This window comes from Balaenoptera physalus, assembly GCF_965194825.1.
Source record: "Balaenoptera physalus genome assembly, chromosome: 7".
NCBI classification, from domain to species: Eukaryota; Metazoa; Chordata; class Mammalia; order Artiodactyla; family Balaenopteridae; genus Balaenoptera; species Balaenoptera physalus.
Genome location: NC_138886.1, coordinates 15,363,638 through 15,381,956, shown reverse-complemented (window position 1 = coordinate 15,381,956; position 18,319 = coordinate 15,363,638). Strand labels below are relative to the sequence as shown.

Here is an 18,319-nt window from a genome sequence, read left to right as displayed (position 1 = left end):
GGCAGGTCATCTGAACACCTTGGATCATCCTGCCTCGGGGGCAGGTAGAATAGCATAGATGTTACGGGAAAGGACTCTGCCGGGGTTTGAATCCTGCCTCTTATTTGCTGTGTAATCTTCAGCAAGTCAATTAACATCTCTGGATCTTAACTTCCCCATTCATAACATGGGATGAGTTGATGCAGCCAGAAGAGTTGTCATGATGACTGAATGAAGTGAAAGTGTGTAGGACAGTGCCTGGGGCAATAGAAATGCCTTAGAGTGTTGCCTTGAACCGAAACTCAGCCCCATTCTCTTCCTGATGAATTTAATTCCAAGTTCACCCTGCTTGCAGAGCCCCCTTTCACAGAGCACTCAGAGTTTACACAGTGCTGGCAGACATACCATCTCAGGTGAGCCAGATAGAGATCCTCTGAGGCAGGAAGAAGAAATTATGCTGCCCGTTTTACAGATGAGAAAACCAAGGTTCAGAAAGTCTAGTAATAGTAGTGACCAAACTCAAAGCCCACTTCCCAGTCTTTCCACCTTTTTAACTGCAAAACATAAGGATATCCTGGTAGCGACACAATCCACAGGAGCCTTCCCTGTGGGTCCCGCCTTTCCTTGACCTGTCTAACTGAAGTACTGTGGTCTGACTCTAGGGCCAGCTCCTGCACAAGCTAAAAGAAATCCACCACAGCACCCCTGGGACCCCCCAAATTACCTAATACGTGATGGAAACCCAATCTGGTTGGGTGTTGAATTCCCCATTGGCAGGTGTGGTCTGGAATTAGTCCTGCTACCATCATCCCAACAAGCACTGACCCTTGGGGGTGGGATGGGTCTTATTTATCTTAATGCTTCCAGAGCCCCACACAGAGTAAGTTCTCAGGAACTCCTTGCTAAGTTGACCTGCACTGAACCTGACCTCCTCTCTGTACTTACAGGGGCTGTGTCTGATGTGTCTGCCTGGGCTCCAGAGTTGATTCCGGGTTCTACAACTGGTGCCATTTCTTGAATCTCAGCACACTACATTAGGGTCTATAAAACTCTACTCCTGGTCTATCATCACCCACATGACCTCAAGGAGCTAACCCTGCCTGTGACATCATCATACACTCACACCAAGGTGCCCCAACCAAGCACAGCCGTCCCTCCTGCCTCTGCTCACCTCCTAGAGCCTGCACAGGGCTCTTGACCACCACACCCACCCATGGAGTCAGCAAGACCATTGCAATCCTGCTGCTTATCTGCCCTGTGACCTTGGACAAATTAATTCCATCTCTGCCTCATCAGTTTCCTCACCTATAAAACAAATCCAGTCGCATCAACTTCATAGAGATAATGTGAAGATTAGATGAAAAAAATATACGTCATCATTATCATCAACACTCAGACTCACTGAATATTACTGTGGGCTAAGCAATTTGTATGCAAAAATCAGTGCCTGGTAAAAATAAGAAAAATAGCTTAACATGTATTGAGTGTTTTCTATGTGCCAGGCCCTGTTCTAAACAGTTTATGTGGGTTCAAGCATTTAATCCTCAAAACAACCTTATGAAATTGGCACCATTATTAGCCTCATTTTATAGATGAGAAAATTGAGGCTCAAAGGAGGTAGTAACTTCCCCAGGGTTATAAGGTGAGCAGGCAATAAATCTGGGATTTGAACCCAGGCAGTCTGACTCCAGGATCTTTATACGTAGCCAGCTCTATTGCCTATTATAATAGCTGCTCAGTTAAGTGTTTGTTATTGCTCTGTGATTGTGATTATTATTATCATTCATCTTATTTGCCCTACATATAGGATAGTCACCTCTACCTCCGATTATACTCAATTTATCCTGTGGTGCTTAATCTCCAAAAAGATTCCCTCTGCCCCCAGTGACCTACACCTCCTAGTATTCACCCGCTTGAACCTGGGCTGGGCTTTTGGCTAATAGAATATTGGAAGTGATACTCTCTGACTTCCAAAGCTAAGCTGTAAGAAGCCTTACCGTTTCCTTTTAGTCTCAGGAGGCTGTCATGTTTCAAGAAGCCCAGGCCACCTGGAGAGGGTACGTGTAGAGCCAGCACCCTGCCAGCCCTGGGACTGAGCCATCTTGGACGTCAAGTCAAGGCCCCCTGTGACCCCAGCCCCAGCCAACCTGAGGGAGCCCCAGCTGTGCCCGGTCAGTCTACAGAACCCTGAGAGTTGATAATAAGTGTTGTTTTGAGCCCAGAAGTCTTGGGTGAATTGTTTGGCAACAACTGATAACCAGGACCCCCCCTTTTGCCGTCCAGCTCAATATTAAAGTTCCAGTATGCCTTCAAACCAATTATCTATATTTGACTTCTCAGTAGATTTTATAGGTAAACACCTCTTTGAAGTAACCATAAAATAATATTTATTGCCCTTGGGTACATTATTAAACTGTCTGTGCCTCAGTTCCCTTATCTGTAGAGTAGAAGTAGTAAGACAGTACGAGTACCTAGTTCATAACGTTGCAGTGAGGGGGAAGTGAGCTCATTCATGTGAGATGCTTAGAACAGCGCCTGATCTTTCGAATCCATATACAGGTGTCCCCTGCTTTTCAAAAGTTTGCTTTATGCCACTTCGCTTTTACAAAAGATCTTACAAGAGACATGTTTTCATTAACCTAAAGAAATCCAAAGATTTTAGCTTTTATGAAAAAAGGTAATTGCTTCTTTGCTTTATGGCATTTCAGCTTATGAAAGGTTTCACAGAAAAGCTCTATTTTCGGATAGCGGGGGAAACCTGCACTAAGTGACAACTCTCTATTATTAACTGAGTCAGGCTTTTTGAATTTTAAAATCTTAATCCTCATACTTAATCTGAAGGCTAGCGTAATTATCCCACGTTGCGAATGAGGTGCAGGGACTTACAGAAAGCCTTGTGGCTAGTAAATGCAGCCAGGATTTGGATCCAGTCCGTGTGCTGCTGAAGACCCGGGCTCTTTCCCTCTCCCACCCCCGCCCAACAATGCCACCTTTCTTGACACAAGTGATGGCATCTGCTTGGTGGACTCAGCCCCCATGGAGCCCAGGACACAGACAAATTGCAGCAGAGCAAGTGGTTCATTTGCAAATTCCAGCTTGCTCAGCTCAGGTGGCCCAAGGTCCCCAGTGTTAGCACCTCTGTCTGACACTGCTTCCTGGCAGGGAGGTGCCCTGCCTGCTGGTGTGAGAAACGCTCATTAAAGCCTCTGGTTCAGATGGCAGGAAGCAGCCCACAGCCAGCAAGGAGGTTCAGTTCTCCTGGGAAGGCTTCAGACGAATCAGCACAGAGCTGCATTTCTGTGTCCCCTGCCCACCCCAGTATCCAATACATACTAAATGACATGCCAAAGTGGAATTCCAGGCACCCTCTCCAGGTGAGTGAAGGAGGGATGTAATGATCAGGGCAAGTTTTCTCATCTCAGGAGGAGAGATGACAACACTGCGAGTTCTTTCTTTGCAGGTCCCAGCGGTGGCGGGATATTTCTAGCTGTCTGTGCCTTGCAGAGGAAGAGCAAATTACAGATGTGGACAGATTTTGCACTCAGAATAGTGAAGCGACCTGCTCAAGGGCCACAGCTTGCTAAGGTTAGGGTGCAATCTCATCCAACCCCTGATTCTGTTCCGTGTTCTTCCCGTTACCCGATTTTGTCCCTCCTGCCTCCCTTCTAAGGCCTGTCCAGCTCCTCTCTCCTCTGGAGCCCTCCTGAGCCTTCCCGAGACCCAGTGTGCCCAGTGGTGCTCTCTACTCTGTGCCCTGGACGCTCTGCTCACCTTTAATAAATGTGTCTTCCCTGTGTCTTTGGGCTTCTGGACTTTCCACTTCATTCTCTGGAGTGAGAACCAGCAACACTGACAGGTGCTTTTGTTTAAAGTCTGGTAATGGTTAAGTGTTACTCTTTTGCCCAGGTGCACAGCCAGTGTGCTCAGCCTGGGGATGCACCATTTCTTCACTTAGGGATCTGATCAGAAGCCACCTCTTGTGGTGTCTAGGCTCAATTATATCCCCCCAAAATCCATACATTCAAGTCCTCACCCGCAGTGTCTCCGAATGTGACTCTATTTGGAGATAAGGTCTTTAAAGAGGTAATTAAGTTAAAATGAGGTCATTGAGGTGAGCCCTATCCCAATAGGACTGGTGTCCTTATAAGAAAGGAGGATTAGGACACAGATACACAGAGAGAAAAGACCCTCTGAAGACACAGGGAGAAGATGTCCAGCTACAAGCCAAGGAGAGAGGCCTCAGGAGAAACCAATACCTCAGTCTCAGACTTCCAGGCACCAGAACTGGGAAAAAATGCATTTCTGTTGTTTAAACCACTCAGTCAGTGGTAGTTAGCTATGGCGGCCCGAGCAAGCTAATATACGTGGGGAGCTCCTCCTGACTGCCAACAGAACCCCTCCTCACTCCTCCTTTAAGAGACATCTTTCACGGCACTGTTACCGTGTTCACTTCCGCATCTCCCCCAGTGCCCGATGCAGGTCACGTGACTGATGCCCAGTGGGTCTAAATGGAATCCACTTCAGACCCTCACTCATGGTGGCAGTTTGGGCAATTGTCACAGATGACAAGGGAGCTATTTTGTGACTGGGCCCCTTTCCTAGTCCCTGGTTCTGCAGCATTTCAACAAGTAAGCCACCACCGGCCGAAATTCTGTTTGGTTCACAATGATCACAAGCTAGATGAAAAGAAAGGGGCTCCAAGTTGGAGGGAATGGGGAGAACAGAGATTAGCATGGATGAGTGCAAAAGGAGAAGGTTTTACTATGGAAAATAGAAGAAAATCTGCTGACTAATGTGTGGGTTTTAGGTTAATGGGAACTTAAAATGAGGGGCCCTCCATATTGGCTGGTGTAATCAGGAAAGACTTCCTGAAGGAGGCAGCATTTGATCTGAGTCTAGAAAATCGAGAGGAAAATGAGTGCTTGGGTGAGTGTGGTTGGGATAGAGGAGGACTTTTTAGAGTTTGGTGCTTTTTAAATTTTGAGTGCATGTAGAGCAGGGTGATTAAGAACACAGTACTTAGAGTCAAAGAGTCGGGGTATCTTGTCTCTTCTTCTTATATCAGCATCGTTGACTTTTGGGGCCAGATCACTGTTTGTTGTGGGGACTGCAGTAGCACTCACATGTGTTATGACACTCAGAAATGTCTTCAGACCTTTCTAAATGTTCCCTGGAGACAAAGCCACCTCCACTGAGAACTAGTGACTTACTTACACTGCTGTTTTGGACCAATTCCTTGCCCTCTCTGAGCTTCAGTTTTCTAATCTGTACAATGGGGGTAGCAATTGTGGATAAACTATGTGGCTGACACAGAATCTGTTAAGTGAAGGTGACTTAGCCTCAGTCTTTTTAAGAGTGGATCTATTTTCATTGAATAAAGTTGAATGTGGACTCCCCAAATATGAAACAGATGAAAGCATCACTGCTCTGGCAGAAGCAGGGTGGACAGACCCCAAGCCTGCCTTCTTGCTCTTCCATGATGCCTTCATGGAAACCCTGGAGACACAAATACAGAAAACCCCCAGATGTAGCTCATGAATGCCCTGGGAGAGTGGAGTCTGAGAGACTTGGATTTGAATTCTAGCTCCTTCTCTGTGGGTCCCTGAGAGAGTTGATAAACCCTAGGTGCTATGAAGGCATGAGCCCTGTCTTGTTCACCCCTGCGTTCTCCATCATTCTTCAGAATACCTGGTACATCGAGAGCAGGGCTGGGACTAGGGTGAGGCCAGCGAGGCAGGCAGGCCTTTGAGGAGGCACGCCCTCTCAGGTGAGGACCCGGTCCTCGCGTGACCGGGGAGGGAGTGCTTCCTTCATGGTAGGTGCCTCCTTTGCTTCACTCTACTCCAGCCCCTGAGCAAAGGCCCTCAGTCAATAAATTGTTTGATTCATCAATTAACCCAGTTTCTGCACCGTTAAGATGGGGGTGCTAAAATCTGCTTTGCCAAGTAATTTTAAAGTTAGATAATACATTTAAGCAACCAGAATAATGTCACATAGCAGTCAGGGCTACTGCTAATTTGCTTCATCTGTCAGATGGATCAGACAGACTACAGAGGCTGAAAGTTCAGGGTATTTTCAGGAAACAGAAATCCAGCGCAGCCAGAGCCAGTAGGGGAGAAGCCAGAGACAATCCAGAAACCTGTGGGTCTGGACCGTGCAAGGCCACGAGCTCCAGACACGTCTTCTGTAGTGCATGTGCCCCTGCACCAGGTCTGAGCCTGTGGAGGTGGCAGGCAGGCCAGCACTTACCTCTCTCTAGGCAGCTGGTGGTTGGGATTGTGGCGGCAGCGGACGCTGAGGCCGAAGAGCTTGCGGGCGGTGCGCTGGATCTTCTGCCTCTGGGCCTCCGCGGCGCTCTGCAGGAGCTTGTAGCGGTTCTGCAGGTCCCAGTCGTTGCCCCAGTGCTGATGGATGCTCCCAATGCTCAGGAAGTGGTTGCTAGGGAGACGCTTCATGAACGATTTAAACTCATCTAGCAGGAGACAAAGGCCAAGAAGGCGGGCTGAGCATGACACACCCCCATCTGAGCCTCAAATGCTTAGCCCCACCCACAAGCAAAGCAGGCGCACAATAAAGCCAACTTGTTGGTGGCCTACAAACATGGCACTAGCCTGCTCCACTCCTAGCAGGCCGTGAAGAGGCCACTGTGTTTTCATTGACGGGTCTTTGACTTTGCTACCGCAGGTGTGAACCTGCATCCCGCATCCTTGCTTCAGACAGGGCTGCCCAAACTTCTGTCATTTGAATGCCAACTTTATGACATTCACATATCACTTGTACTTATATTTACTTGTAACTTATATTTGAATCAATTAAACCAAATTTTTATCCAATCCAAGTAGAGAATCACTATCAAATGCCCTCGGTAGAACAGGAGCTATAAAAATAAAGCTGTAAAAATAAATATAATGAAAATGATATTAATAAATTCTAGCCAAACGCTGTGGCCTGCTAAATGACCGAACCCTTGTGCCTGCTCTCACTTTGAAATTTAGGGAAGGAGCAAGTGATAGATGTGAAAGGATATTAGCAGCAACTGAGACATTCTCTTTGATGTAATCTTCAGGATCGACAGAGAACTGACATCGATCACCCTCCCCACTGTGTGCCCCACTCTCATTGGAAGCTGCATGTGTGGACCACCTTACATCAAGTCACATATTGGGAAACTCCAGCTTAACAGATGGGGACGAACTCTTGGGTCTCCTGGGTGAAGATTTCTGCCTCAGTTTATAATGCTGAGTTTCAGTGTGTCAGCATGTGCTACAAGGTGACACAGCCTTAGAAATTATCTAGGTCAGCTTTCTTGTTCTACATTTGGAGAAACTGAAGCCTCGAGTGGGAATATCATTTTCTGAAGGTAGAACAGTCCATGAGTAACAAGAGACAGGACTAAAACCTGAGCTGTTGTTTTCTGATCCAATACCTCCTACTCGACCCCCCACTCAACTACTGGGAAAATTAAAAAATTAAGGGGTTGATCATTTTGCAGCAAAAAAAGGCTAAATGGTTGGAATATCTATCATCTATCTATCTATCTATCTATCTATCTATCTATCTATCTATCTATCATCTAGCTAGCTAGCTAGCTAGCTAGCTAGCTATCATCTGTCTATCGATATCTGAAGCTTGATACTTTCCATAAAACCTACAAGGAAATTTCACGTATATTAGGCATTCTTTTTTTCTAAAAAATGCCTTCAAAGCTCTTGATAAGCACGAGGGTCAGTCTTAAACATCTACAATATATAAGTGATTTTATAGCAAACGTACGAGGTCGGTGCTTTTAGTGCCCCCTTTTATAGAAACTAAGACACAGAGAAGTTAATTAACTTCCCAAGGTCACACAGCCAGCAAATGGTAGAATTAGAACTCTAGAATGGCTCCGAATCTTTAGCTCTTATGTAGCATATTACACTTACTCTCAACACATAAAGAGGATCAGTGAATTGAGAGGAAAAAAACTATATATTTTTTAATATATTAATATCTTTTATGTTAAGGTGCTGAAACAGGAGTCTCTGACTCCTCAGGAACCTCGTTACAGACAGTCAGACATGTATGAGTTCAAACTGATTCTTGACCCTTGGATGGCTGTATATGTATTGGATGGCTCAATGCCTCAGTTTCCCCATCTGTCAATAAGAGCATCTAATTCAAATCTTGAGGGACGCTGTCTGCCTAAATAGCTTTCGAAACCCAGAAGGTGCTGAGTGGATGGCTGTGTAAGACTGGGAGGATCACAAACGACGGTGCTGATGGATTTACTCAGTGGGCTGGCTGGGGACAGGGGACTGGCCCTAATGACGCTGCTGCTTTGGCCAATCCAGCTCTCCCCGCCCCACAGCTCATCCTGCAGAGGGCTCTGCTGACCTCGGAGGAGATAACAGTCCTTTGAAAGAACCAGAATTTGGGTCAGATACGAACACCTAATTAAAAAGTGAAAATGATTTCATTTTCTTGACTGAAAGTAGAAGGGTTCCCTCCCAATAAAGGAGGCGTAGACCCCCATTTATGTGTGTAAACTAGGTCCTATGTGACCACTAACTCTCGAGCCATGAAGGAATCAATGGCTTTGACCTTTGGCCAGTCATTAATTCCTCCAAATTACTTGGGGCTGAGCCATTAAGGTTATGGGTTGCAAAGGAAAAGGAGGAAAGTACACATGTACAAGCCACATACACGTGTGGATGGATGGCTTTGTTTTCATGGGTACAAACATTTCAAATGCATGAGTGCAGGATATCTAGAGGAAAGGTGTGCTTTTGTGGAGAGACAGTTGTGACACAGAAATCATTTCTGGGGCCTTTTCAGCTTACCCTGCAGCATCTCAGCTTTCTGCATTTCCTCCCCCACCTACCCACTCAAAGTGGCTTCTCTTCCTTGGGAATAAGGATTCTGTGCTAGGGATCCCTACTACTTGTGCATCCAGCCTACACCACCCGCCCCTGCTTTTTAGCAATCAGTAGAATCTCTTTTCAAAAGCATTTTATCAAATGCTTCTTTTGTTTGAGGCCAGATAATCATCATAATACATTTCCATCATGAACCTCTCCTCTTTCATGGATTCCTAGGATTTTAAATGGACTAATGGGTACAGGTTCCTAAGGCATCACAGCTCCACTCGATGACCCCGTGAGAGCAGAATCATGGATGCATTCTGCGCTCCCAGAACTGGTGGGGAGCCTAGAGATCATGGAAACCAGTGGTTTTCAAACACAGCGCTCTACAGCTCAGCCTTTATCTGTGGTACACAGTGGCTCCAAGGTAAGATTTTGTTTGATCAAAGGGTTTCTTGGCTAAAGATTTAAATAAATTCAAATATTAAAAACACAAACATGTCCTCTCATTTATCAGATGAGGGAACTGAGGCCTGGGGGTGGGTAAAGTAGAATTAATAAGTTACAAAAGCTGCTATGAGCAGTGGATTTGGAATCAGGCATTCCATTACCAGCGCTGTCATTTACTAACTACGTAACCCAGGGGAAGACACTGGGTCTTGGCACGCTCCCTCCTCTAGAACACAGGAATATCACTACTCACTTTAACTCAATCTATTAATGCTGTAATAGATTTAAGGGATATAAGGTTGTGTTAAAAACAGAAACGCTCTCTACATACGTCCATTTATTTAACAGATCTCTGAGCACATATTAAATGCCAAATATCTACTTGGCATCTCTTTTTGGAAGTCTCAAGGGTTCCCAAGCTTTTCATGTCCCAAACTAAGTACACAGTCTTCTTTCCAAACCTTCCAGGGTGTTCTAGCTCTGTGAATGGTACCAGCATCCATCAGATTGTCTAGCAAGCATACCTAAAAAAAGTCCTTGGAGCTCACCTCAACACCCTTCCCTTCAACTCTCAGAGTCAATCTACCATCAAGCCCTGCTAATTGTTCCTTCTAAATACCTCAGCATCTCTGCACGTTTCCCATTTTTACTACCTATACAACCCCTGTAACTCACATGGCAACCATCTCTCTCCCAGGCACCTCCCACTGGCCCACCTGCACTCACCCTCTGGTCTCTGCACACACTCAGGTACTGAGACTCTCCCTCGAGGTGGCCTCTCCTGACTCCCTGGCCATATGTGTGTGGAGTCAGGAGAGCTGCGAGAGTTACGAGGAGCTCCTCGTTCCTTACACACATATGATTAGCATGTCACTATTCTCTGCAGAGTTACATGATTGCCTGGATTGATTGCCCGTTAACTAGAAGCTCCACAAGGCAAAAATCCAACTCTGCACCTCACCTACTTTATGGCCTCGGGTGACTGATGCTCCTCCCCTGAAATTCATTTTTCTCAACCACAAAAACAGGAAATAGCTAAGTTACCTGAAAAGTGACTTCCAGCTATGAAAGTCTGTGAATTCGTTGGATAGCTATAGCAATATCTACCTATATATGTACATATATATAGATATATACATACCCATATTTACACATATATGTGTGTTCATTTACTTAGGGAGACAGGTACACACACGCGCACACACACACACACACACACACACACACACACACACAGACTTAGGAATCAATACAACTAGCTTTGACTCCCCTCTCCAGAGGCTTCCTATGTGCTATGACGCATTATTCTCTCTGTCGTCTAGGTACCACAGAAGCAATACATCATAGGACCACAAACTTGATTATGTTTTTCAGTATTCCACTCGCTGGAGAGTTACTGAGTGCCTACTCTTTGATGGCTACTAGGATGGCTCTGGACCCTCCAACATGAAAGACTTGGGGGGGGGTCACTGAATGTTCCCCTCAGCCATACTAATTCCACTGAGATCATTTTCTCGACTTGGCATGGCACCATTCACGCAGTAGTAGCATTAGGCTCTCTACCTGAATTCTCCAGGTCCTTGTAAGCTTCGGCCCAAGACTTGGCCATGTTGGCCAGCGTGTACTCCATGATCTGGATGTCAGTGATAGGGCAGTTGCACTGCGGGAACTCCTCGGCACACTGGCATCTACACTGGCTGTTCTGGCACACGTATTCCCCCTCACCGTTGCACATGATGTAGCTCAAGGCTGATTGGACAAATTTCTCTTGCAGATACTGAGGGAAGATGATCTGAAGACCTGATTGAGAATAGCAAGGAGGGGAAAAGGAAAGGTTAGAAAAGGTGTTTCATTAACAGTTTCGAGAGGTGATGCGTAGGACTCCGAAGCTGCTAGCTTTCTCTTTGTGTATTGTAACCAAACTATTTCTGGGCCTGCCTAGATCCACACAGGGCATAATTGGCGAGGCCTACAGTTGCCTTGCTTCTAGTTAAACTTCTCAGGTCATGACCTTGGCCATCTCTGCACTGCGTACTCTATTCCGTGATATTAGGACTGAAGCTAGAGCCAGATCTGTTAATATACCTTTTCCATTTTGGGAGAAAACCCTTATTGAAAGCACAAGATTGCTGTTTATTTTTCCTTATTTCCTTCTTTTCTTTCCTTTTCCTTTCATCTAATATTTATGAACCCTATTTATGAAGCACAAGTCCTGAGCTAGGCACTAGGTCTATAGAGATAAAAAAGACATGATCTTTGCCCTTGGGGAGTTTATAATATAATCAGCAGGGGTAGACATGGACACACATCATCATAACATAGCTTTACAGACCCAGAGCAGAGGCGGCCGTACGAGGTAACTGGACAGCAGAAGGCTGCAGATAGCATTGCTGGGATAGCAGGGAAACTTTTGCAGAGGAGATGATATTTGGGCTGGTTGAAGAGTGAATGAGAGATCATTATGTAAAAAAGAACAGGAAGCATACTCTAAAGAGAGGGGTAGCAAGAACTAAGACCTGACATGTCTGGGAGTTGCTGGTGAATGAAATGAATTTGATGGGTGGGGTTGCAGTGCTGGAGGAGAACGGGTTTTAGAAAAGGGCAGATGCCAGAGTGCAAAGGTCGCTATTATATGCTAAGGAACTTGGACTCCATCCTGTGAATAATGGGAATACTTTGGTAGTCTCCTGGGTAAGAATGATATAAATAGAGTTATATAATTTAACAGGACCACAGTATCACTCACATATACACATAAATATCAGTGGAGAATGGCATCAAATTAAATTAATTATCTCTTCTTTGCTTAAAAATGAAGAAGGCAAAGCCCACCAAGAGGAAATGAGTAGCTCATGGTTATAAGATGAGTACTGTTGACCACATCTCATGACTTTTTCTCTATACTTGACTAATCAAAGTCCTAAGCCAGAGGGCCAATGATGGAGAAGGATTTATCTCGGCATGAGCACTCCTCTTGTACCTATGAAATGTCAGCACAGCAGGCCATTGCCTATGGTGCCCAGAAAAAAGGACAACTCTGGGCTAAATTAATTAATTCAAGCACTTTTGCCTGGGACACTTCTCTCCACCTCATTTGGAGCTGCCAACAGTTTTTGCCACCAATGCATATTGGGGTAACGGTTTTACTACCCACTGCGTAAAAGAGAACTGTGCTATTTGGATTAAATTTTTTTCTCATTCCTGCTTCAGGGACATCCCTAATCCTACTCATCAGGGATGTGCTGAATAAACTCAGCATTTCTTTCACTCTTGACTTCAAAGTTGTGTTTCTAGATTTTTATCTTTGTTTCTCTTGCTTTCAAATTATTTTAAAAAAACGAAGCCCATCATTTCAACCTGTCTTCATATGGCAGCTAAAAAAAGACTATTTTCAGAGGGGCCTTGTGAAAAAGAAGACTGTGCTTCTAGTATGCCTTCTGGTAGGAAACCATAACACAGTAGTTAAGAGCTGGGCATTACTAGAGTCAGGCTTCTCTACTGACGACCTAAGTCATCTCAAGTTAGTTAGTCAACCTCTCAAAGGCTCCACTTTCTCTTCTCTAAAATGGAGATACTTTTAGTACCTACATCAGAGGGTTACTGAGAGAGCTAAGTGAAATAATTCTTGAGAATTGTCTAGAACAAGTCCCTGACGCATAGCAAACAAACAAATGTGATTTATTACTATTTTTGATGATGATGATGATAGGGATGCCATTTCTCTGATTAAAATTTTTTTAAAAGTTTCAACAGAAACTTCAGGATAAACAAAGGAACAATAGCTGTGAGTATCTAATCAGAAGAAGAAAATATCCAGAAGGCAGTGTTTGGGTATTTGGAGAGTTTCCACAAAAAAGTGGGGTTTAGAATTATGTGTTTGTTGAACCAGCACTGTGGGAGGGCTATTCGGAAAGGTGGATCCTTTGTCAACATGCACGGAAGACATTCTAACAGACAGAGCTGAAGAGCCGGGGCGCTGATCCACCGCAAGGCTGGGTGAGCGCCACCCCAGTGAGCAGAGGGTCCAAATGAGTGAGTCACTGCTCAGAAGGGCTCCTGTACGGAGGGGTATGATACAAATACCAAAAGGTAGAGCAAACCAAATCAATCAGTAAAGTCCTTCTAAACCAAGTCTCTAATTCTTTCAGAGTATGCATTATTGAGTCACTTTATCTGTAACACCATTTTCACTTCCAAAGCAAAATTTATTTTTAGCTGATCCCAATCCCCTATAGGCATGAGTCTATGGATTGGGGTTAAGTTTCTATTGCTTAAAGAAACTCTACAGACTATACTCTCCGTCCTACTTTTCTAGCTTTCTCATCATTTTCTTTCTCCCCCTTTGTAGGGGATAAAATATTCTATTCTTGGTCCCAGCCCAAAAGGAATTTGGGGAGAGCATTTTTCAAGAATTGCATTAAATCATTTCTCCATCTGGCAAGGATACAAAAGGCAGTATTACCTATCCCATTTAATGCAACTGAAAACAGATGAAGTTTGGGGTTGGGGGGTTTCTGGGAGCAGCTGAAACACAAAACTGGTTGCTCTTTAAAAATGGAAACCCAGAACCTGCCAAGCTGTCTTTGAGGCGGAATCTCCTGGGCAAATTTGAAAGAGAATAATGAAGACATAGCAATTAAAAAGCACTTTTCTGCAAAATGTCATTACTGTTTAAAGTTACATAACCATTTCTCCAGCAGCGGAGGTTCACATAGCAGTCACCGGCAGTGTCGTCTCCCAATGACCTGTGTCCAACAAAGAGGCCCATTGCTGAGCACCTCCTACATGGGCGCCTGAGTCCTGCCGGCTTCAATGGGAGCCATAAATAATTTGGAGGGGGATTTGGCCTGGGGAACCACAGTTTGAAAGATATACAGCTGCCGGCTGGGGTGGAATCTTCTGTCCCCAGAGTTCCCAAAGATATACACACACACACACGGAAAGGAAAACTGAGAAAATGAGAGAGAGAAAAAGGCCACCCTTGGTGCCAAGCATATAAATTTGGCCTCACAAAACCCAGGAAGGCAAGAGTTGAAAGTTCCATTTGCACAGCGACTCACCCATGCTAAACATATGGAATCTGCTCACCCCGCCCAGTCTGGTTATACTTAAAAAAAAAAATCTTGTTGTACTTTAAAATGGAACGTTCCACTGTTCCACAGAGGGCACGATGTCGATGTGGGAACCCCCATGTCATCTGCCTTCTCTTTTCCTGATTTCTGCCCCATCTTCCTCAGTCCCCCCTCCTGCCTCACCTTCAACACGCATGTCGCACGATATCTTTTGTATTTTACGTACAGTCTCTGTGTGCTGTCACACGAGAGGGTACGTCTATTTCGTTGACCGCCTCCTTCCTCTTCTCTCCTAATCCTCTCTTCTTTTTTTTCAGGACACACGGCCATCCTGCTCTTTTTCAGTCCCTCTTTTGTGCCAGTCTTATTCTACAGTCTCTGCACTTGTCCTCCCCTGTGCCTAGAATATTCCTTTCCCAGATCTCTGCCTGGCCCCCTCGTCCTTCCATCCAGACTTGCCCAGACCACCCGAGTTAAAATGTCTCTTCTATTTGCTTCACAGAATTAGTTTCTGAATGAAATTATCTTATTCATTTGTCTTCATCTTTGTTCCATCTCCCCCATTAGACAGTGGGCTTTAGGGGGACAGCCCACTGTCTAATGGGGGAGATGGGCTTTAGGGGGACAGAGGCTTATCTGTCCACGACAAGCCCCCAGAGTGTAACTTAAGGCCAAGCCCGGTGGAGGTTTCAGACTCTCATTTGTTGAATGAAAGAAGCATCCTCTTTCTCATCCCAACTGAAGAGAAAGTTGTCCCTAAAACCTTTGAGGCCATTAGAATTGAGGACATGTCTATAGCTCCACAACTATAGTAAAAGACTCAGGACTTAAATCTGGGAATTCGGACTGAATTCTGAAACACTCGCGGTTCCTTCCGCGTCTCCAGTGGGCAAGTGTGGAATGCCTGGCTTGGGGCCTCTGTGGTACTTATGGCACAGAGTGGCCTCTGGGAATGTCTTAGCCCCTCTGAAACTCAGTTTTCTTGCCTGTGAAGTTAAAAATCCCAATAACCACCTTCCAGGGCTGTTGAAAAGGGTAAACGAGGCGGAAAAAGGCATAAACAGCACTTTAGCAAACACCTGACTCTTATGGGCTGAATGTTTGTTCCCCTCCCACCCCAATTTCATATGTTGAAACCCTAACCCTGCCCCGCCTTGTGATGGCATTAAGAGGTGGGGCCTTTGGGAGATGATTAGGTTTAGATGAGGTCATGAAGGTGGGGTCTCCATGATGGGATTAGTGCCCTTATAGGAAGAGGAAGAGACGGGAAGGCATGCACCCTTGCGCTCTCTCTCTCTTCCTCCCTCTCTCTCTCCCTCTCTATCGCTCCCTCTCCCCCTCCTTCCCTCCTTCCCTCCCTGAGCACACACTAAGAAAAGGCCACATGAGCACACAGTGAGAAAGCAGCTGTCTACAAGCCAGGAATGTGCCTTAATCGGACACCAAATCTGTTGGCACCTTGACCTTAGACTTCCCAGCCTCCAGAATGGTAAGAAATAATGTCTCTTGCTCAAACCACCCAATCTATGGTATTTTGTTATAATTAAGTGTTCAATAAATGTTAGGTTCCTCCATTTACACCCTATTAGAACATAATCCATTACCTGGACCAAACTTGAGCCCTTCTTGGAAAAAGCCTTCTTGAGTAGCCCCATTTGGGCTAGTAGGAAACATGCCAAGAGTGCATTTTGTCTTAATAGCATTATAGTAATTATTGTAGGTGTTCATTATTATCGTTCCATTGTTTGTACTTCAATGAATTTTCCTTCCTTCCCTCCCTCCCTCCTTTCCTTCCTTCCCTTCTCCCTTCCATCTATCTTCTTCTTCTCTCCATCTCTCCTCCCTTCTTTCCACACATATTGCTTAAGCCCTACTGGGTGGCAGGCACTGTGCCATGGATACCAGTGTGAATAGAGCAGGCAACTCCCTGCCCTCGCTGACCTCACAGTTAAGGAAGGAGACAGACCTGTAAACAAGCTGCTTGGATGCAGTGAGACCAGTGCTTTAGCAGAAGCACAAGATTGCTCAGGGAACACACGGGAAGAATACCTAGCCCAGCATGGAGTAGGGGTGGTCAAAGACTCTCTTCTAGAGGAAGCAGCATTTAGGCTGAGACCCAACGGATTAACAGGAGTTAGGGGATGGGAGATCCACAGGAAGAGCGTTCTAGAAAGTAGAAACAGCATGTGCAAAGGCCTCAGGAAATATTACTCTTTCCAACTAAGAACCAACTTAGCCATCACCTTTCTTTCTGATTAAGGTTCATCTTTTTTTGTTTGTTCATTTACTTCCAAGTTCCCTAGAGAAGAACAACTTCCGGCACCTCAGAGAAGATCACAACTCTGAAGGGAAGAATGACACAGAGCAGAGATCTGTCAGCTCATTAGAGGAACAGCACTTCTTACAACAACAAAGGCCAAGGATCCTGGTCTCTTACAGGCAGGGAGTGAACCTGAGATTCAGAAAAAGAAAAGGCGGCTCACTGTGCTGCTGAGTTTCAACCATTGGGGGGCGCTAAAGTAACAGAACTTTCAGGGTAACCTTACATTGGATCCCTGGAGACCTTTGAGGACATTGTCAATATTGCTGTGTAAAGCAGGCACCTGGTTCAGGTGAGCTAGGGAACATTTAATGTCTGGAAAAGAGGACACTATCAACAAAAGCCAAGGTGCTCCTGAGATCTGGAGATTATAATCCAACCTTCATCCCTGACCCTGCTCCTGCTCCTTTGCTGACAGGAACTCTTAGCCTCTTTCTCCTTCCTTCAACAAGCAGTACCTGAGGAACTGCTGGAGGAGATGTTTCCTACCTTCTAAGGACACAGAAGTGCTACCTGGAGATTCAAAACTAAAGTTCAGAATCCAAGAGACAAAAGCCTTAACTGATGATTAAAACATAAAAAAGTTGCATGATGTCTGGTAAATAGTAGGTGTTTAATAAATATATTTCAAATATTGAATAAGTCAGTGATCTATTATGAAGATGAAAGAAAATAAGCCTGGGCATGATAATTATGGAAGACTTTGTGATGTGCGTAGGATGTGGGTAGAGTCTTGAGACACGAGCCTGGTCTCAGTAGATAAAGAAGGGCATCCCCAGTGTTCCATGGAGAAGGCATACGCTGCACAAAGTTGGGTCAGTGTGTGCATACCTTGTATCAATCTAAGTCTTGTTCAAGGCAAGAGCTCTATATCTTCCTTTTGTTTCCCTCAGCTTTGTTTTATTTTATTCTATATCCTAATTACCTAACACAGTAATATTTTTGATGGATTTGCTCTTTTCTGACCTATTTCATTAAACATTAAATGCACGATCTCTTACAGTGCTAAGAGGAAGAGGGAAAAATACAGGTTCTGTTTTGGTTGAGTATAAATATTTTTCTATCCTGTTCTTGCATCAGAATGGGGCCCCCTGTAGATGTCTCTGAGCCCTATAGGAGTCCCAGCTGTTGTCTTGTACCTGCTAAGTTCTGTTTGTCAAATTCTGTCCATTTCTGAAAAGCACGAGGTGAGGAGAACGACAACGAGGACTGTACCTTCTGCAAAAAGTCAGCCTGACCCCCTTCCTGTGAAAGCCCAGGGATTTCAGACGGGCAGATAAAGGACTTTATGGTTCCAGCAGTCATTCTGAACCTCAGTGTAATGAAGGCATGCAGGTCAATTACCCATCTGTTTGTGCTTCTATTGCCGTGAATTACAGTATCTATCGCTGACAGCTCATTGGAGTGGAATGGAAATAAGACGATAATTCACCGGGTGAAACTGTGCAGAAAGGGCAAAAAGGCTATGATCTCATTCAGAAGCTCAGCCCTGTCTCCATGACGGGTCATTTGCACTCCGGGAAATGAAGAAAGGCAGCTACCTGGGGGGAAAAGTGGGTGGGTTCTGGCTCCCCCTTCTGGATAGAGTAACCTTTTGTTTTCCCAGGTATCATCATCTACCCTGCGGGATCTTGAGCAGTAGACACGGAACTCTTGGA

General features: G+C 45.1%; 1 protein-coding gene across 4 annotated transcripts in view; it reads right to left on the bottom strand.

Moving 5' to 3' along the window:
• Positions 1–18,319, bottom strand: part of BRINP1 (BMP/retinoic acid inducible neural specific 1) — a 505,846-nt gene that overhangs the window by 22,015 nt on the left and 465,512 nt on the right. For all 4 annotated transcript variants that reach the window (XM_082470420.1, XM_082470421.1, XM_082470422.1 and 1 more), the window contains 2 exons: positions 10,833–11,069; positions 6,229–6,451 (listed from right to left, as the gene is read on the bottom strand). In XM_082470420.1, coding sequence (XP_082326546.1) covers positions 6,229–6,451; positions 10,833–11,069 — 460 coding nt within the window. The remainder of the gene's footprint in view (positions 1–6,228; positions 6,452–10,832; positions 11,070–18,319) is intronic.